Below are 21,517 nucleotides of genomic sequence, written 5' to 3'. Positions count from 1 at the left end.
GTCTGGTTTAAAGTTTTTTAAGAGGAGCTTATTTATGTTTTTGGAGGAACTGTGCCTATAAGCATTCACTTTAAGAGCCATTTAAGCCACATGAGGTAGTGTGTGTGGTGTGGTTGTTGTGGTGTGGTTGTTGTGGTGGCCCATTGGGGATTTGCAGAGTTTGGAGACCAATTTCACAGGTGGGTTGAGGGGTCTGGGTGTCGAGGGATTTAGGAGGAAGAGAAGAGTCTGAGTACGTGGGTGTGTGTTTATGTGTGTGTGTATATATGTGTGCGTTGGGGGGAGACTGTCTCGGCGGTTTTAAGTTGTAAGACCATACCACCAGACGCAACTGAATAGGTAGGTTTACAATAAATGCATTGCCCCCTGAGGCATTTCAATAACAGGAGCCTTGGGGGCCGGCGTGTGAAATCAAACCCGTGTTGTGGTTTCTTCCCCTCAGAGTAACCTACCTGGAACACAGCTGGACTTCACTGAGACCCCTCATAGAGGCAGGAGGTAGACACATTAGAATTAACCATAATCCTGCATGTACACTGAATCTGGTTTAGGGGTTCAACTCAATCACTGAGCTCTGAGCTCTGAACTCTTAAGACTCGGGACCAGGTGTGAGCTCAAGTAATGGGGTAAGATACGTACGTAGCTGCCATTACCCTGTACGCACATGGAGAGAAGCAGGAAAGCTCAGGTAATTGCTATCAGAGACGACCTTGGATAAAAACATATTGGCCTGCCCATTTGGAGTGATTGACGTAGCAGAGGCGATGGTAACTGCTCTCCTGGGGCTCTCCACACGGCTCCATTGTGTGCCCAATTAGGACCCATGGCACCATGATGTCATAAAGCGTGGCTGGTGCCTACACCAGCTCTCATTAAAAAGCAGCACAGTGGAGTGGAGCTTTATTACTCCCACACAGGAAGGGACTGGTCCACTCTGCTCTCCCCCACTCCATATATAAGGTATTAGAGCCGCCAGTTGTGTTTCAGTCTCCTAGCGACCCTCACCTAAACAAGATGTACCCAAACGGACGCATGACATCACTGCAGGCTCATTCATACGTTATTATGAGCGTTCCATTTCTTGTGAAACATTTACACCATTTTGGCATTAGTATAGCCATGGAGCTCAGCTCCAAAAACACACACATCAGGCTTTACGTTGAGAGTCGTGCAGAACAGGGGAGCAGAGGTCAGTGAGACGGAGCCAGGAGTCTTTGATTTTCCAAATGAAATAGAAAGCGCTCGGTATCCGCCACTGGTTTCGTATGACAGAGGATGCCTTTCAGCAGAAACAACAGCCAGACAGCATTCTGCATTGTCATTGTAAGTGTAAAATTAGTTCCAGTTCTCTGTAATCTGTTCCAGCTGCTGGGAGATTGTGGTGGCTGTGATAGTGCGATGGTTGGAGCATCAGCGTCTCAGACTCAGAACAGGGCCGGACTAATTCTAATGGGCAAGGCTGTGGTCAGCCGCTCCCCCGACTAACCTCCCCAAGAGATATTGCCCAGAACATTCCAGAAAGGGGGGGATAATTCTAGTAAGACCGGAATAAAAGACAAAAACCACTTAAAGAAAGAAAGACGGAGAGGAATTTCGCCTCGGCGTCATGTGTGGCCCCTTGGAACAATGGAGATGCTATTCTAATCTGAGACAATATACAGTGCAAACAGCCGGCTCACTGAATGAATGTCAGTCTAAACACAGATATACTAAACTGGATGTTGCTAAAAAAGACAAAATAAGATTAAAAAGGGCAGTAAGACTGTGATATCACCCGCAGCTTTGGGCTCGAGGTCCAGAGGCACAGTCAGTCACTCGGTGTTCCTTGGTTCTGATTCTGGTCCATGCGGGTTTGACTCTGACTGTTAACTGTAACATATGAATAGTCTTAAGGACAGGCTCATCTTCTAGATGTGGTTTGGCAGCTAGAAGACAAGATGGTTGACTAAAAAAAGCCAGTGAATTACAGTATTACATACTCTCCTGTCCCGTGCCACGTCCCTCAGCAATCCCTGTTATTGTTGACATAATCAATCTCACAGTTGGTTAGGTTACTGTCTAAATGTAATTCTATCAGTCTATCAGAATCCCAGTCACTCCAATACATGTTATACCCCTTTATCTTCAAGAATAGGACTTGGAAATATGGAAGTATAGATTAGCCAAATTGTTTTACCTGAGCATGACCCCAAAACTAAGGACTTATTAGCCAGCCCTGCTCTCTTGTTTATGATTTTGTTGTCATGGAGGACTGATTGGGCTCATTGATTCAAGTTGAAAAATAAATGCTGCGCTCATGGAATGGCATGCTTTGAGCACTACTGAAAAGTGCTATTTACATGTGAAAAATGAATGCCATATTCTGCATTTGCTATAGCTCTATTGTTGACCTTTTTGTTGGTGACACTTTGATATCTTCATAATATGCAGCTGTTTAAAGGGCAAATCCACAGATGAAACAATAACAAAACGGACACCCCGCATCTGGTTTGGTAAAAAGCTGAGGGATGGGCCTGGAGAAATGTAACCACTCTCAGATTAATAGACAGAGCTATGGATGCAAGGACTGACCATCCACGATATAACAATTAGTGTTTTAACCATGTTATAAGGCTATACAGTGTTTGTTTACATTTACAATGTTTACAAACATTGGAGAAAACAAGCTTATATTTTGGGTTCTGATGGAATGTGACAGTTGAACTAAACTCATGAGCCATTTATAATTTAGAAATCCAAAAATGGATGTAGCAACTACAGATTGCCCCTTTAAGTCTATCAAAAGTGTGCGAGTTTGAGCATGTCCATTAGGCCTATGGATTTTCTTTTGTTATCAGCAGAATTAGATGGATCAATAAAAGCTCCACTTTTATTCCATCTGCAGTATGCAGCTGTTGCAAGAGCGCATCTTTCACTGGCTGTTCACAGGTTGCAAAAACAATGATTGATAGGCAGCTTTAACTTCTTCAATTCAACCATTTTTAGGTTCAAATACACTTTTAGATTTATGAACAGCCATCCACAACAACAGTCCGTAAGGTGCATACAGCTAAATGATAGAGCAGCAGTGTGATACACATCAATACGCTATGTAGATATCAATAATAAGTGATATCCGTATCGCCGTAGACTACACCACTGCTGTCATCCTTACCTCCAAGCGTTTATTGGAAAGCCTGTTCCTGCTCTTTTGCCGCGATCCATCAAACGCACTTGGTGTGTCATCATAGTGGTCTCTGACTTGTGGTCAGACTCGCTCAGGTGGAACAAACTTAAACTTGAGCCTTTTTTCGATGCTGATTTGAATGTCATTGAGAAAACAGAGAAGTGTCAACAACAAAAAATTCTGCAAACATCCTTTCTGAATTTAAAAGTAATCCTCAAAGTAATCATCTAGTTTTTCAAAAGTGCCTGTAATCTGATTACAATATATTTTTTTCTGGTAATGTAACAGATTACAGTTACCGTTTTTTTGTAATCCCTTACATGTAACCCAGTCGATCATGTGTCACTGTTAACGTGATATTTAATGGAGTGGATGAAAGAAAGAGAGAAGGGGGACTGTATGTAATGTAAGAATATGTGTGGCTATCCAGTATACAGTATGTACTGTGTGAATATGTGTGTCTGTCCAGTATACAGTATGTACTGTGTGAATATGTGTCTGTCCAGTGTACTATATGTACTGTATGAATATATGTGTCTGTCCAGTGTAATGTATGTACTGTATGAATATATGTGTCTGTCCAGTGTACTGTATGAATATGTGTGTCTGTCCAGTGTAATGTATGTACTGTATGAATATATGTGTCTGTCCAGTGTACTGTATGAATATGTGTGTCTGTCCAGTGTACTGTATGAATATGTGTGTCTGTCCAGTGTAATGTATGTACTGTATGAATATATGTGTCTGTCCAGTGTACTGTATGAATATGTGTGTCTGTCCAGTTTACTGTATGTACTGTATGAATATGTGTGTCTGTCCAGTATAATGTATGTGCTGTATGAATATGTGTGTCTGTCCAGTGTACTGTATGAAAATGTGTGTCTGTCCAGTGTAATGTATGTACTGTGTGAATATGTGTCTGTCCAGTGTACTGTATGAATATATGTGTCTGTCCAGTGTACTGTATGAATATGTGTGTCTGTCCAGTGTACTGTATGAATATATGTGTCTGTCCAATGTAATGTATGAATATGTGTGTCTGTCCAGTGTAATGTATGTAATGTATGAATATGTGTGTCTGTCCAGCGTAATGTATGTACTGTATGAATATATGTGTCTGTCCAGTGTAATGTATGAATATGTGTGTCTGTCCAGTGTACTGTATGAATATGTGTGTCTGTCCAGTGTACTATATGTACTGTATGAATATGTGTGTCTGTCCAGTGTAATGTATGAATATATGTGTCTGTCCAGTGTACTATATGTACTGTATGAATATATGTGTCTGTCCAGTGTACTGTATGAATATGTGTGTCTGTCCAGTGTACTATATGAATATGTGTGTCTGTCCAGTGTACTGTATGAATATGTGTGTCTGTCCAGTGTAATATATGTACTGTATAAATATATGTGTCTGTCCAGTGTACTGTATGAATATGTGTGTCTGTCCAGTGTACAGTATGTACTGTATGAATATGTGTGTCTGTCCAGTGTACTGTATGAATATGTGTGTCTGTCCAGTGTAATGTATGTACTGTATGAATATGTGTGTACTGTATGTGTCTGTCCAGTGTAATGTATGAATATGTGTGTCTGTCCAGTGTACTATATGTACTGTATGAATATATGTGTCTGTCCAATGTAATGTATGAATATGTGTGTCTGTCCAGTGTACTGTATGAATATGTGTGTCTGTCCAGTGTACTATATGTACTGTATGAATATATGTGTCTGTCCAATGTAATGTATGAATATGTGTGTCTGTCCAGTGTAATGTATGTACTGTATGAATATATGTGTCTGTCCAGTGTAATGTATGTAATGTATGAATATGTGTGTCTGTCCAATGTAATGTATGAATATATGTGTCTGTCCAGTGTAATGTATGTACTGTATGAATATGTGTGTCTGTCCAGTGTAATGTATGTACTGTATGAATATGTGTGTCTGTCCAGTGTAATGTATGTAATGTATGAATATGTGTGTCTGTCCAGTGTAATGTATGTACTGTATGAATATGTGTGTCTGTCCAGTGTACTGTATGTACTGTATGAATATGTGTGTATGTCCGGGGTACTATATGTACTGTATGAATATGTGTGTCTGTCCAGTGTAATGTATGAATATATGTGTCTGTCCAGTGTACTATATGTACTATATGAATATGTGTGTCTGTCCAGTGTAATGTATGTACTGTATGAATATGTGTGTCTGTCCAGTGTACTGTATGTACTGTATGAATATGTGTGTCTTTCCAGTGTACTATATGTACTGTATGAATATGTGTGTCTGTCCAGTGTAATGTATGAATATATGTGTCTGTCTAGTGTAATGTATGTACTGTATGAATATGTGTGTCTGTCCAGTGTAATGTATGTACTGTATGAATATGTGTCTGTCCAGTGTACTGTATGTACTGTATGAATATGTGTGTCTGTCTAGTGTACTGTATGTACTGTATGAATATGTGTGTCTGTCCAGTGTAATGTATGAATATATGTGTCTGTCCAGTGTAATGTATTTACTGTATGAATATGTGTGTCTGTCCAGTATACAGTATGTACTGTATGAATATGTGTGTCTGTCCAGTGTACTATTTGTACTGTATGAATATGTGTGTCTGTCCAGTGTATGAATATGTGTGTCTGTCCAGTGTAATGTATGTACTGTATGAATATGTGTGTCTGTCCAGTGTACTGTATGAATATATGCGTCTGTCCAGTGTACTGTATGTACTGTATGAATATGTGTGTCTGTCCAGTATACAGTATGTACTGTATGAATATGTGTGTCTGTCCAGTGTACTATTTGTACTGTATGAATATGTGTGTCTGTCCAGTGTAATGTATGAATATGTGTGTCTGTCCAGTGTAATGTATGTACTGTATGAATATGTGTGTCTGTCCAGTGTACTGTATGAATATATGTGTCTGTCCAGTGTACTGTATGTGTGGGAGGTAGCAGGTGGGGGGGCTTGTTCCAGATCCTGGGAGGTTAAATTCAGAGGGCCCAGAGAGTGGTGACCTCGTTCCGCCTGACTGCTCCTGAAAACAACCAGTCAGCCGAGTGTTGAGACTAAGTGGCATCTGCCGTCTGACTCAAATCACCTTCCTTCAGAAAAGCCGTGCCTCGTGACCGCAGGGCCATACCACCATCTTTAACCCTCCAACCACCCTCTCACCACCTGTAGCCACCACCCACCACCCTCTCTCAACACCTGTAGCCACCACCCACCACCCACCAGCCACCACCCTCTCTCACCAACTGTAGCCACCACCCTCGTCAGCCAGCTACCACCCTCACCAGTCAGAACCAACCTTCAACATGACGAACCCTCACCAACAAACTGCTGTCACCATCCTTACCAGTCAGATACCACGCTCCACCCTCACCAGCTACCCAGGACCTTCCAGTTATGAGTTTCATTGAGTTCATCTCTGGTTCATCTCTGAGTGAAGGAGGAGGTGAGTGCATGTTGAAGCTCAATCCTATCAAAGAAAATATCACTCAAACCTTCTCTCATACATTCCTTAAAATTGACACATATCTGAGCAAAATCAACAGAAACCGTTGCTACCAAACATTATATTCACCATGCATATTGAACAGGCCACACTAGGATCGAGTCCACAGTGCAGATGAAAGCACAGGAATTGAAAAGTGGAGGAGAGGAAGGGGGCTGGGGGAGTGAGGATTTCTTTCTAGCAACGGAAGAAGTATCCAGAATCGGGCCCTCTCTCAGAAAGTGCCCTTAATCCACACTTAAATCCATTACATATGGGGCGCTTTGGTTAGGAACACAGTGAAAAGCCCCACAAAACCAGGGAACACCATCCCCAATAACAGCACATTGCTGACTCCCTATTTAACACGATTTGTAGCAAATACAAAAAGGCTGTTAGTGCATCTTAGGCAAACGTTTTAATTTTTTTATATGGCTTTGAAAGGAAACTGGGCCACGGAAAGCATTGATGCCTTAATTGTATTTTTCACCACCAAAGAAACTGGGGTGTTTATTGATGGAACGAGAGAGAGAGAGAGAGAGAGAGAGAGAGAGAGAGAGAGAGAGAGAGAGAGAGAGAGGGGGAGAGAAAGAGAGAGAGAGAGACAGAGGGGGAGAGAGAAGGTTGGAGAGGGGGAGAGAGTGAGGAAGAGGGAGAAAGCGAGAGAGAGCGAGAGAGAGAAGGAACGAAAGAAAGAAAGACTGTACATAGCCAATAATATAACATTTGAAATGTCTATATTCTTTTAAAACTTTTGTGAGTGTAATGTTTACTAATGTTTCCCTTGTTCATTTCCCTTTTGTTTATTGTCTGTTCCATTTTCCCCCACATCCAACACCCGTTCTGCCAGTTACATTGTGTTAAAGGTTCCCAAAGATCACACATCCCTGGGACGCTCGTCTTTTCAGTTCGCTGCAGCTAGCGACTGGAACGAGCTGCAACAAACACTCAAACTGGACAGGTTTATCTCAATCTCTTCATTCAAAGACTCAATCATGGACACTCTTACTGACAGTTGTGGCTGCTTTGCGTGATGTATTATTGTCTCTACCTTCTTGCCCTTTGTGCTGTTGTCTGTGCCCAATAATGTTTGTACCGTGTTTTGTGCTGCTACCATGTTGTGCTGCTGCCATGTTGTGTTGCTACCATGCTGTTGTCATGGTGTGTTGCTACCATGCTGTGTTGTCACGTGTTGCTCCCTTGCTATGTTGTTGTCTTAGGTCTCTCGTGACGTAGCATTGTGTTGTCTCTCTTGTCGTGATGTGTGTTTTGTCCTATATTTACATTTTGTTTAACTTTTTTTTTTTATTCCAGCCCCCGTCCCCGCAGGAGGGCTTTTTCCTTTTGGTAGGCCGTCATTGTAAATAAGAATTTGTTCTTAACTGACTTGCCTAGTTAAATAAAGGTTAAATAATTAAAACACTGGACAGAGTTCCTCTGAGATTAGGCTTTTTCTTTGCAACTCTGCCTAGAAGGCCAGCATCCCGGAGTCGCCTCTTCACTATTGACATTGAGACTGGTGTTTTGCGGGTACTATTTAATGAAGCTGCCAGAATAAACTGACGAGTTTCCAGCGGTATACTCAACTAGTCTAAAGAATGACAGTTTTATTGCTTCTTTAATCAGTACAACAGTTTGCAGCTGTGCTAACATAATTGCAAAAGGGTTTTCTAATGATCAATTAGACCTTTAAAATGATAAACTTGGATTTGCTAACACAACGTGCCTTTGGAACACAGGAGTGATGGTTGCTGACAATGGGCCTCTGTACGCCTATGTAGATACTCCATTAAAAATCTGCCATTCCCAGCTACAATAGTCATTTACAACATTAAAAATCTCTAAACTGTATTTCTGACCAATTTGATGTTATTTTAATGGACAAGAAATGTGCTTTTATTTAAAGAACAAGGATATTTCTAAGTGACCACAAACTTTTGAATGGTAGTGTATGTTTCCAATGCCAATAAAGCCCTTTGAAGTGAATAGAATTGAATTGAGAGAGAGAGAGAGAGAGAGAGAGAGAGAGAGAGAGAGAGAGAGAGAGAGAGAGAGAGAGAGAGAGAGAGAGAGAATGAAAGTACAAATGAGAGCGAGAAATAGGGGAAGAAGCCAGATAGCAAGGGAGAGAAAGAAGTATGTTGAGAAAAAGGGGAAGAGAACAGAATGGGTTGAGAGAGAGTGGAAAGATTAGGTCTGAGGGGGAAAGAGAGTGAAAGACATAGCTTAAGTATCAAACTTTGAAAAATAGAGGGTCATGGAAGGGCCTACCATGTTATCACAGGGTCCAGTACTAGGGACAGTTGAATGCCTATGACGGTTGTCTGTGTCTTGGGCAGGTGTGTGTGTGTGTGTGTGTGTGTGTGTGTGTGTGTGTGTGTGTGTGTGTGTGTGTGTGTGTGTGTGTGTGTGTGTGTGTGTGTGTGTGTGTGTGTGTGTGTGTGTGTGAGATATACAGGTATCAGTGTGTGTGTGAATCTGTGACAGGCCTTACCTGGGGGCTGACACTGGGGCCGTAGCCCATGCCGGGCGAGGACATGGAGTGTGGGCCCATGGGGGAGTTGATGACAGAAAAGGGAGAGCCCAGGCCGTTCATCGGAGAACTCAGGGTGCTGATGGGAGAGTGCAAGGAGCCTGAGGGCCCCATGGAGGACGGGTTGAGCAGGGATGGGTGCATGCCCCGGTGGGACGTGGGAGAGCTCAGTGGAGATGAGGTCACCTGACCTGATGAATCTACACACGAAAGGAGAAGAAAATATGTCAGAATTGGCAGCGTCGTTAGCAGCACTATTGTCGTTATCACTGATAATATGATAATCATGATCGTCATCAGCAGCATCAACATCTCCAACGTACTCTCAAAGAGAGCTGTTATTTGAATCATTACCAGAATTGTCTAGCGGTATTAACTTGCCGCAAAAGCCATTACTTTATGATCTATTCATATGTGATGAAAGATAAACATTGTGGACTGCAAAAAAACTGGAGGGTCTTGTTTCTCATGGTCTGAGTCTTTAGGTGCCTTTTGGCAAACTCCATGTGGGCTGTCATCTACCATAAAGGCCTGATTGGTGGAGTGCTGCAGAGATGGTTATCCTTCTGGAAGGTTCTCCCATCTCCCCAAAGGAACTCTAGAGCTCTGTCAGAGTGACCATCGTGTTCTTGATCACCTCCCTGACCAAGGCCCTTCTCCCCCGATTGCTGTTTGGCTGGGCAGCCAGCTCTAGGAAGAGTCTTGCTGGTTCCAAACTTCTTCCATTTTAGAATGATGGAGGCCACTGTGTTCTTGGGGACCTTAAATGCTGCAGAAATGTTTTGATACCCTTCCCCAGATTTGTGGTTCGTCACAATCCTGTCTCTGAGCTCTACGGACAATTCTATTGACCTCATGGCTTGGTTTTTGGGACCTTATATAGACAAGTGTGTGCCTTTCCAAATCATGTCCAATCAACTGAATTTACCACAGGTGGACTCCAATCAAGTTGTAGAAACATCTCATGGATGATCAATGGAAACAGGATGTACCTGAGCTCAATTTCGAGTCTCATATCAAAGGGTCTGAATACTTCTGTTAATAAGCTATTTCTGTATTATGTTTTTAATAAATGTGCAAAAATAAAGAAATAAACCGTTTCTGCTTTGTCATTATGGGGTATTGTGTGTAGATTGCTGAGGAACTTGTTTTATTTAATCCATTTTAGAATAAGGCTGTATTTAACAAAATGTGGAAAAAAGTCAAGGGGTCTGAATACTTTACGAAGGCACTGTATAGGCCTATGGTCTAGGCTACATGAGATGTGCGAATATGATTTGAAAAGTCGCTAAGAAAAGCATGCGCTGCTTCTTACCTTAAGCTGGGCATCATTCACAAGAGATAATATATAATTCACAAGTGATAGGCTAATATTGTCACCCATCACACTATTCTTGTGTTTACGTATACTAAATAATATATGTGTGAAAAGGCTTTGATTTAGAATGGGCCATTATCATGCACATTTCTTGAAACATGGGCAGGGGAAAAGAAATACATGTCATCTATGCACTTAAATAGCAAATGGAGGACGTTTCTCCTGTGGTTCATTTTCATGCCAACCAGGTAGGCTATACTCCTGTTGTAAAGTGAAGCAATGTGCTTAATATTAGGAAAGTTGATCAATAAATATAGTAGGCCTAGCCTATAGAAAGCTGATGGGATCCTCCTCTTTTTAATAGAGGCCATCACTCTTGTTTTCTCACGAAATTGCATAGCCTATAAAAATGTTGCTCAACATGAGCTCATGGGCTCTCATGAAGTGTTTGATTAGATTTTAGATGACATTTACATTGATGTCAGAGTGATTATAGGGACAATAGAGTGCTGAGTACCAGGCAGTTAGCAAGTTTGGTAGGCTACTAATGACCATCAGCAGCATCAGAGCTTGAAGAAGCCTAATTTCCGTGACTAAACGGTCATGTAGAATTTGACTGCTGGCATGACTCGTGACTGCCGGTGTGGCGGTCACGAGTCATAATAGCCCTAGCCACGACCCTGATCCTGACCTTTTAACATGACAGCTGAGCTTGAGCTCTGCTCTGCAGGGCTGGAGGACGAGAGAGAGACAGTGGTGCTGCACTTGGGACAGCCTTCCTCTGCTCTCAGTGTCTATTAAGCTCTGAAACCTCTCCTTCTCCCTGTCTCTCTCTCTATCTGTCATCAAGGCAAAGGGTGGCTACTTTGAAGAATCTCAAATATAACATATATTTTCATTTGTTTAACACTTTTGATTGGTACTGTATATGTGCATACTACCTAAATTACTGTACCTCAACTAACCCGTTCCCCTGCACATTGACTCAGTACCGGTACCCATTGTATTTATTGTTATTTTATTGTGTTACTATATTTCCTTTAGTTTATTTAGCAATTTTTCTTACTTACTTTTTTAGAACTCTGCATGGATGGTTAAGGGGTCATACATAAGCATTTCACGGTAAGGTCTACACCTGTTGTATTCGGCACATGAGACAAATATATACAGTATATTTTTTGTTGTTGTTGACTCATTGCCTTGAACGGGCAGTCACTGGCATACCGGACACCCCCAAAGCCCCCACAAGGCAGTGGGGCCCACGAGCTCTGGGGGCCCATGCACATGTCATCCAAATCAATTTTTTTTAAACATTTAATAAATCATTTTGACAGTAACCTTCCAAAAAGTAATTCAGAAACCTTTTCAATGCCTATATGTACTAGGAAGCTAAGTGTTTGTTTCTTGGGCTTCAGCAATGTGACTGAAAAAGTGACTTGGGCCTTTAAAAATGAAACTGATTGAAAGTATAAGGGGATATCAGTGAACAAATGCTGTGTTCAAGGCTACGATGGTGCCAGTGCAATGACTGGCGCTTACTCAGGTGTTCAAAAGCACATACCAGACCGGGAGCCTAATGATTCTTAGGTAGTTCTTTATGAGTTTTAGTTTAGAAAACAGCTCATGCCATGCAGGTTCAGGTAGCCTATACAGGACAGTTGTATATTCAACAAATTCTATTGGTAGCTGATTAGTATGCTGTTGCATCGAAAATACATTTTGCAATCTGCAATGTTTGAATTTCCAACATTAATCACTGAACAAATAATGACATTATTGCCACCAGCCAGCAGTCTAAAGATGGCAGCATTGTGACACTGTGTATAGCTTTGTGAAACGTTAGTTAGGCTTAACATGAGAAAATCATGACCAAATAGGCCTACAAATAAACATTTATTCATTAGCTAAAGCAAAGCTATACATGCCCTGGCACCACAGGGGCGAACTCTGACCTTGTGGGGGGGTCAAGAGAAAATGTGTTATGCCAGTGCGGGCAGTCCGTTATGCTACCAGCTGTCATCACAGAGGATATGAAAGAGAGGGGAGGTGGGATGTACAGATTAGGCAGATCACTCTGTGCTTGGTGACAGGGCTATACATGATGACTATGGCTATATCTCTCCCTCCCTCTCTCAAATCTCATTATTTCACTTCCTCCTTTATGCCTCTGTCCACTACCCACTTTGTCAAGGTTGCTAACAACATAAGCTGGCTTTCAGTGCACCTTCGCTAAGAATGTGTCCTCAGATATGGAGAAGCAAATGTAGAGCAGGCCTCATCCATCCCGCTATGTTTCATAGGGGGCTGAATTCCTCTTTTTCTGCACAACAAAATAAAACTGATGGATTTCTCAATTAGGTGACAGTTGAGAATAACAAGTCCAGTTCGGAGCGTTCTCCAGCAACGCTTTGTCTCTGTCTCGCTGACATCATGTGTGTGTGTGTGTGTGTGTGTTGGAGGTATTTCCTCAGTGAGAGGGGGACATGGGGCTTTACACCCCTCAGTCTCTCCTGGTCAGCAGGCTTCCTAACAGCAGCCAGGTTGCCAGCACAGCTCAGCCAAACACTTCCCCTGCATCCTGCTCTCTTCACGAGCACTTCCTGCAAACACGCCACTACCTCACAGTCACATACACAGGACGGGAGGGAGGGGCAGCCCTATCCACTCCCAAAAAACACTCTTCAATAAATGGCCAACTCTATATCAGTTCTATAATTAATCCTCGGACTGATGATATTCAAGTGCTTCCATTCTCATGACGACATTTTTTTCTTCAGATAATATCCGCCCATTGCTAAAAAAGCTCTACCTGAGCCAGCAATTCCTCAAATCCATCCTCCAATTGGGTTTTAATTCAGGGTGAAAAAGCAGGCTGTGCTATTAGAGCTGCCAATCTGTCAAAGTGGGGCCTCAGTGGGGGGTGCAGGTTAGCTGACAGAGAGAGAGGAGAGGAGAGGAGGCCCAGGCTGAGGCAGGCAGGCCCTAACTCTCAGGGGATGAGTGAGAGCCAGGATGTGGGGCAACTCAAGCCTCTCTCTCTCTGGCTGTTAGCAGGGGACCAGGGCTCAGTGAAGAGACCAGAGCAGGAAGACATAAGAACATGACTGTATGTATGTCTGCTGAGTGCTGACCTTGCCTTGCCTGAGGCTGATTCTGTGTTTAGTCATAAGTGTATGACTCCATTTAGTTAAGTTAACCTAATTTATCATAAATGGGTACAGTGTACTGTATGTGTGTGTGTGCTCCCATGTGTGTGCTTGTGTGTGTGTGTTTGCCCACCAAGCCTAAGTAGCGCTTGCTTGTGTGTTCTTGTGCGAGTGAGTGAGTGGGTGGGGATGCCAGAGCAGGATTACAGATGGATGAAAAGGACTCTGGCTCTAATCCCCCCCAGAGAGGGGCACAGCTGTTAGAAGAGGGGACAGACAGGGTGGGGGTGGTGGGACAGTACTGCCACCACTGCAGTCTCTGTCACCACTGCAGTCTCTGTCACCAAGGTCACAGAGTGACACTGCGGAGCTAACCATTTTCTAAATTCTCTTCAAAGGCAGCAGGGAAAATCCAATCAATATATACCTTGGTGCTTCTATCCTGCCTCTACTGGGTCTCTTATTACCGTATCCGCTATAGCTGCCTGGGCTCCTCCCAGCTCTACTAGCCCTCTACTAGCAGCTCACTATGTTTTCACTCCAACTCGTTTTGTCTTTCACACACTCATTTTTGTCCCGACCTGTTGGGCTGGAAAGCGAAACATGTTTTACAAGTTGTCTGAAGAAACAAGGCAAGTTCCAGCGACCGTTTGTACTACCTGCACCGCACATAAAACAAATATGCTCACAAGATTAGATAAGAGTGTTTAAAAGAGAGCTGGAGGAGGGGGGAGGAGGGAGGGAGTAGAGGGGGGGAAATGGTGGCAGCATCCAAAAAACTGTGGCAGGCGTCCAGGTCCCCTCTGTGCCAACACAAAAGGTTGACACATGTTTTGATGGGGAATGAAAGTGTTTCTGAGCTTTGTCGTTCTGAATGGCTTCCAGCACTGCCTGCCTGCCTGTTCCAGGCTGTCGATTGGGTCGCGCTGCCGGGTACACAGAAGCACAACTGACAGATACAAATGAGGAAATTAGGGCCCATCTCAAAGGCAGGAGGCGGCAGAGTGCAACACTAAACACTCCACACGGGCAGGACTCTCCCTTGTGCTTTTTCTCCCTCCCTCCCTCCCTCCCTCCCTCCCTCCCTCCCTCCCTCCCTCCCTCCCTCCCTCCCTCCCTCAGTGTGCTTTCTTTGTGGAAACCAGCCAGGTCCTCTCATTCAGCTGAGCTGTGTTATGTTGTTTATAGGATGTGATAAGAGCTGAGATGAGAGGGGAGGTGTTTGGGGCATTCAGTATTCTACTCTGTGACATGAGGCCTGACTGCTGTACACAGGAGTCGGACTGGGAGGAGGCTGGGGAGGGGAGTTAGGTGAAGGGTGTCCCAGAGATAAATGGGAGTGGGTGGGAGGGTCAGGGGAGCACACCCCCAGAGATGTGAAAGGAGGGAGGGGAGGAGCCCAGGTCCTGGACCTCACACAGCAGTGGGACCCTGCCAGAGACCTGACTGCATGACTAATGTCTGCACTTGAAAATAAATTGGGTTCATTTATTAATTGTCCTGCTTCTCTCTCTCCCTCCTTTTATCCAAATTACTTACAGTCATGTATGCATACATTTTAAGTATGGGTGGACCTGGAATCAAACCCACTATCCTGGCATTGCAAGCACCATGCTCTACTACCTGAGCTACAAACCAATTCCTTCTTTCCCTGTTTCTGTCTTTCTTCCTCGCTTTTCTCTCTCTCTCTCTGCCTTCACCTCTGTTCTGGGGGTTGATAGTGTATAACTGAGCCACAGAAGGTTCACATTTAGTTTATCTCTCTGGAACAGTTACAGTATCATCATGCACGGAGAACAAAGCCACTTTGCATTCCTCTGAGGCAGAGAGCATAATAAAACCAAGCCCATTCTTACAAAGCCTGGTCTGTGCTCTGAGAGTTCTGTGAAGAGACAGTCAATTGGTTGGATCCTGTTAGTCTGTACTTCTGTTCAGACATATAAGGGTCTAGTTCAGTTCTGAAAGAAGAGGGATTATTTGTTTCAACACATAGAACCAGTGAGTCAGTGACTCATGAGTCATAACTCTCTAGGCCATGTGCTTTCAGAGGCGTGTTAGTGGCAGTGGTGGGATTTCTGATGGATTCCTAAAGCACCACCAGCCCATCAGCTCTGTGTTAAAGTGCTTCTGCCACCACCACGGGGTCCTGCATTATGAATAAGAACACCCCGTAACCGGACCCAAACGGAGAGGACCTAAAACCTCAGGAACACAGAGTCTGTTCCTAGCGCTTCTCTCATCTCCCTCTCCAACTGCCATCCTCCATAATTCAACTACCCAACGCCACCGGGGAGATTTGGTTGGAGGATGTGGGGGAGGGAGGGGGATAAAGTGACAACAGAACAGAGACTCTTCGAAATCCACGGAAATCACCGACGTCCAGTTTCCATGATGCACTCATCCTTCCTGCAGAGTCAGGACGACTCAACGTCAATGCCCACCACACCCCACTCTCTCCAGTCCCTTCACTTTAACATTGGGATACACACAGCAAATGCAAATGGTTAACTTCCCAACCCCTATATACCCACAACCCTCCATAGGCCTCTTCAGATCCTTAACAATGTCATAAAGACATAGATTTCCAGGAGGCATAAAACTGACGAGAGGAGCCTCAGAGCCGTATGCCACCTTGGCAGGGTCCTGGCTCAGACCCTATGCACAATAGGTTTTCCATGCTGCTCTTATGGCAGCGGTACACTCCAGAAATGATGCCATTGCTGATAAACAGTCCAGGAAAAAATTGATAATTTCACAGATTTTCACAGCCTTGTACTCAGCACCAAGACCAACGGGAGCCTCCATCCTCTTGGTGAATCATTCACACGTTAATCGTCTCATTACAGCGGCTAGGCTAATAAACCAGCACTTGAGTTTGGGCTTTCTTATCGATGCAGCCTTGTGCAGCCACTTCCCTCTTTTGAGGCTCCGCGCAAAATCTATTACTCACAAAGATGTTTGGAGGTAGGAGGAATGGCGGTTTGAAGCCCCCAGAGTGAGCACCGCGCAGGGCAGCCGCAGCAGTGAGGATGAAACAGCCGTCATTAGCATTTCTCAGGGAGGTTCTGGTGTATTCACAGATATGAGGGAGAGAAAACAGAACCCAATCCAAAGAGGCCCACGCCGCTGTTGCATAATCCCAGGGCCCAAAAACTAAAATGAAAGGGAATGAAGAAATTTGCATGCTCATTTGGAGTGCTTTAACTACGATGTCTGAATCCGCCGAGAAATGACAAGTAACTACCTTGGCACTTTATCCAGGATGCTTGACGAGAAAAGTGACTTCTGTGTACGTGTTAACAATATTTATGAGACATTTATTATGATACTCCTCACACTCGCTATCAATAATTTAACTGATGCGCTGTTTATTATGATGACTTTCTCAATGCAGGACAATTTTTAGTTGTTGGTGTGTGAGTGTGTGCTCATTAATCAGGGAGACTCTCTCTCTGGGTTTGTATAAACAGGCTAATCTGGTCCACACAGTTTAAGCAGTCAGAGTAAATATTCCAGCCTGATGTGTTTACTCTGTGGCAAGGGGGAGCTGGCAAGAAAGGACAGGGTGTGAGGTAGGTGGGGGCTCAGGGTGACGGCTATTGCTTTCTCCGGCAGTCATGACGAGAGGAGATGTGAGCCGACAGCAGAACCGCAACTGTCACGGGAGACTCTGGGAAGCCTAAATAAAGGTATTATTCTCCTCTCCCCTCTCCTCAACCCGCTTTCTCTTTCTGAAAAGGCCCCTATCCCGTCTGCAAACCACATGTACAGTGAAAGAAACAAAAAACGGGGGAAAAACGTCAATGCTGGAAAAGTGGCTGGAAGGAACCCAAATAGGCCACCCATACCATCTCAGTAGGTGGGCCGCTAACGACCATCATTTGATACGGAACGTTGATATAACCTCATTCTCTTCTTTTATCTGTTGACACAACTGGCTTCCTTAAGGATTTAACTCTCTCTGTCCCTCTCACTCCTCTCCCCATGGCTGTGCCATCAGTCGGAAGAAAGAGCGTTTTTCTCTGGCTATGAGAGAATGAGCGGAGCGGCCTGGCTGACTGAGGTGGCTGGAGAGGCGACAGAGACGCGGTTGGCCACGTCTAAGTGCCAGATAAGCTGCAGATTACCAGCGCTATCACCAACTGTGGCCTTGCTGCCAACACTGTGATCTGCTGATATGGCCTAATTGTTCTCTTTCGCTCCGAGGTGATACGGCATCTCTCTGTGAGCCAGACAGCCAGTCAGCCCCACCAGCAGCAGCGCTAGCTGGGGAACAAAAGAGCAGATGCTGCTCAGAGCAGATATAGCTGGGCCAGGCCAGGCAGCACTACACTACACTCTCCATCCAGAGTGCCTGGCTGCCACAGAGGTTGATCTGTTCTGGAGAGCTTCCTACTCAGTGAAATTGATTTAGGAGTTTGGAGAGCGGCCAAATGCAGGGACGTCTGATAGAGCGATTCTCTGAATGAACTCGAAACAGTATTGATAAAAGGAGCATGTATTTGTAAGGGATTCGGGTCAATGCAAATGTTCAGTTTCATGTAGCATGACAGGGATCTCTATCATATCATTGTTCCTGTCTCCATCAGTGAGTCCATGGGATCTGTCTTACTGTAGTCACACACTCCGTCATCTTCATGGCCACACCAATACATGGCCAGAAGTTCACATCCTGACAGGTCGGATCACACACAAACACACACACCCACTATTTCCTTTCAGTCCAAATCCATCTCCGCATTTACCTGAAAACGACTTTACATCCTCCCCTCATATCTCGCCATGTCCCTTTGAGCCCTTCAGCTGAAGCTATGACATGCCATTCCCTTGTGTGACAGCCTGGGAATCACACTCATCAAGCCGGGGAGGCACATTCCTCCGGGAAAAAACTGCTTGAATCAAAGTTGTTTCCATTTCATTTCAACAACAAAAATCTATGTGATGACGTTAAATCAACATGGAAAACTGATTGGATTTGCAAAAAGTCATCAACTTAAGGGAATTTGGTATTTTTTTCACCCAACGTTCAACCTAAATCCAATGACATTGTGATTTACTTTTTGGGATTTCACGTTGAATTTGCATTAGTTGTCAACTCAACCAAATGTAAATCAAAAATACACGTTGAACTGACGTCTGTGCCCAGTGGGATGTTTATTTCTACATCAGAGATAGGCAGGCTGCAGCGTCCCCAAGCCCTACCGCTCTCCTCTCCTCCAGAACTGTATCTGCCTGACAATGGTTGAGTTGATTAGAGCGGGAGCGAGACATTACATGTAAAGGTAATTACTGAAGCAGGACAACCTGTGGAGTCCTCCCCGGAGAAGATGATTACATCTGCTGCTGCCGGGTCAGCCCGGCCTCCCCTGGGCTCTCTGAAGACTCATTACCTTGTCAGAGGCAGGGCAGCGCTACGTAAATACGCCGCTAACAGCTAGCGCTAGGTAGGCAGCCCTGCTTTTACACAGAACAGAACGGCTCCGGATGGAGCTCAAGCTCTTCGAGAGAAAAGGTGTTTGACTCCATAGATGGATGATTACGTGAGAGCTGTAAGAGCCTGCTCTCGGCTCCTCTGTGGATCACCTACTATTATTAGGAAGATAGGCTAGCTTACTGTTTTACAGGTTTCCTTTAACCGAGTGGACACGACACAGCTCTGATTACAGTACTGTAGGGCTCTCAACATGGTCACATGGCTGCAAGAGCTGCTCATTGCAGGGACTATTTGTGTGTTCTCTGTAATATGCTTTGCAGTAAACACCGTGATTCGGGGCAGCCAGGAAGCTATGATTTAATGTTGAGCTTCCTCTTTTGTTGGCTATCTGAAATTGTACGCAAGCACTAGAGATCAAATCACAGCTGAGAGCCTTATCTACCCGCCTTGTTGCCAAACACACACACACACACACACACACACACACACACACACACACACACACACACACACACACACACACACACACACACACACACACACACTCGGACAAAGTTTGATATCAAAAAGAAACAGGCTAGATTATAACTAAAATGTACAACTGGTTTAGAACAGCTGTCACATTCATTCTCACTTCCAATGGTCATCATAAGAAATGATTCCGTATGAGAAGATCGCTATCTAAACTGAGGCCCCAGAAGGGTGAGCTGCAGCAGTCTGGGCCTGAGGAGCTCTGAGTTGTGTTTCCCATGCATCACCCTGCAGGGTAGCTGGGGCCCTGCAGCCTCTGCTTTTATGAGGCGTGAGGGGAGTCTGGTGGCCAGGACCTGTGCCTTCCCCAGGCCTGAAGAACTCTTCAGTGGAAAACCACAGGGTCCATTTATTCGCCACTCAAGTCTAGGCAATTAGACAGAGAGAGGGAACAGGAAACCTTAAGAGGGAGGAGGAGGATACAGTAGGCTATGGGGCCTGAAACCATGTCTGAGTAGGACTGAGGTCTAATAAAACCATCCAACCACAGTTATGAATTATGACAATTATTAAGGAATAAAAACAGAATGGCAGTTCGTTCTACTGGTCAAACCACACTGAGGAATCTAACAGTCTAACAGACGACTGGCTCTTTCTGTAGCGAGCCTTTTCCACTATTCTACTACTGTGCATTCGCAAATAATTCAGACCCCCCTTCCACATTTTGTGATGTTACAGCCTTATTTGAAAATTGTTATTAAATAATATATTCCTCATCAACCTACACACAATACCCCATAATGACAAAGTGAAAACAGGTTTTTATAAATTTTTACATAAGTATTCAGACCATTTTCTATGAGACTCGAAATTGAGCTCAACTGCATCCTATTTCCATTGATCATCCTTGAGATGTTTCTACAACTTGATTGGAATCCACCTGTGGGAAATTCAATTGATTGGGCATGAATTGGAAAGGCACACACCTGTTTATATAAGGTCTCACATTTGACAGTACATGTCAGAGCAAAAACCAACCCATGAGGTCGAAGGAATTGTCCGTAGAGCTCTGGGACAGGATTGTGTCGAGGCACAGATCTGGGGAAGGGTACAAAAACATTTCTGCAGTATTAAAGGTCCCCAAGAACACAGAGGCCTCCATCATTGTTAAATGGAAAAAGTGTGGAACCACCAAGACTCTTCCTAGAGCTGGTCACCAGGGCAAACTGAGTAATCGGGGGAGAAGGGCCTTGGTCAGGGAGGTGACCAAGAACCCGATGGTCACTCTGGCAGAGATCCAAAGTTCCTCTGTGGAGATGGAAGAACCTTCCTGAAGGACAACCATCTCTGCAGCACTCCACCAATCAGGTCTTTATGGTAGAGTGGCCAGACAGAAGCCACTCCTCAGTAAAAGGCACATGACAGACTCTCAGTCCATGAGAAACAAGATTCTCTGGTCTGATGAAACCAAGATTAAACTCTTTAGCCTGAACGCCAAGTGTCACGTCTGGAGGAAACCTGGCACCATCCCTACGGTGAAGCATGGTGGTGGCAGCACTATGTGGTGGGGGTGATTTCCAGCGGAAGGGACTAAAAGACTAGTAAGGATCGAGGGAAAGATGAACGGAGCACAGAACAGAGAGATCCTTGATGAAAACCTGCTCCAGAGTGTCCTTGAGTGGCCCGGCCAGAGTCCGGACTTGAACCCTATCGAACATCTCTGGAGAGACCTGAACATAGCCGTGCAGCGATGCTCCCCATGCAACCTGACAGAGCTTGAGAAGATCTGCAGAGAAAAATGGGAGAAACTCCCCAAATACAGGTGTGCCAAGCTTGTAGCATCATACCCAAGAAGACTTGAGGCTGTAATCGCTGCCACGGGTGCTTCAACAAAGTACTGAGTAAAGGGTCTTATGTTTTTTATTTGTAATACATTTGTAAACATT

At 44.3% G+C, this 21,517-nt stretch overlaps 1 protein-coding gene across 7 annotated transcripts in view; it reads right to left on the bottom strand.

Annotated features, from left to right (window-relative positions):
* The window catches only part of LOC106563228 (retinoic acid receptor RXR-alpha-A), a 153,855-nt gene that overhangs the window by 53,421 nt on the left and 78,917 nt on the right, over positions 1 to 21,517 (bottom strand). For all 7 annotated transcript variants that reach the window (XM_014128611.2, XM_014128610.2, XM_014128612.2 and 4 more), the window contains one exon: positions 9,164 to 9,402. In XM_014128611.2, the coding sequence (XP_013984086.1) occupies positions 9,164 to 9,402 (239 nt within the window). The remainder of the gene's footprint in view (positions 1 to 9,163; positions 9,403 to 21,517) is intronic.

The sequence above is a fragment of the Salmo salar genome, chromosome ssa11, assembly GCF_905237065.1.
Source record: "Salmo salar chromosome ssa11, Ssal_v3.1, whole genome shotgun sequence".
Taxonomy (NCBI): domain Eukaryota; kingdom Metazoa; phylum Chordata; class Actinopteri; order Salmoniformes; family Salmonidae; genus Salmo; species Salmo salar.
The sequence above is the reverse complement of the archived record's forward strand: the minus strand, read 5'-3'. Positions and strand labels throughout refer to the sequence as shown.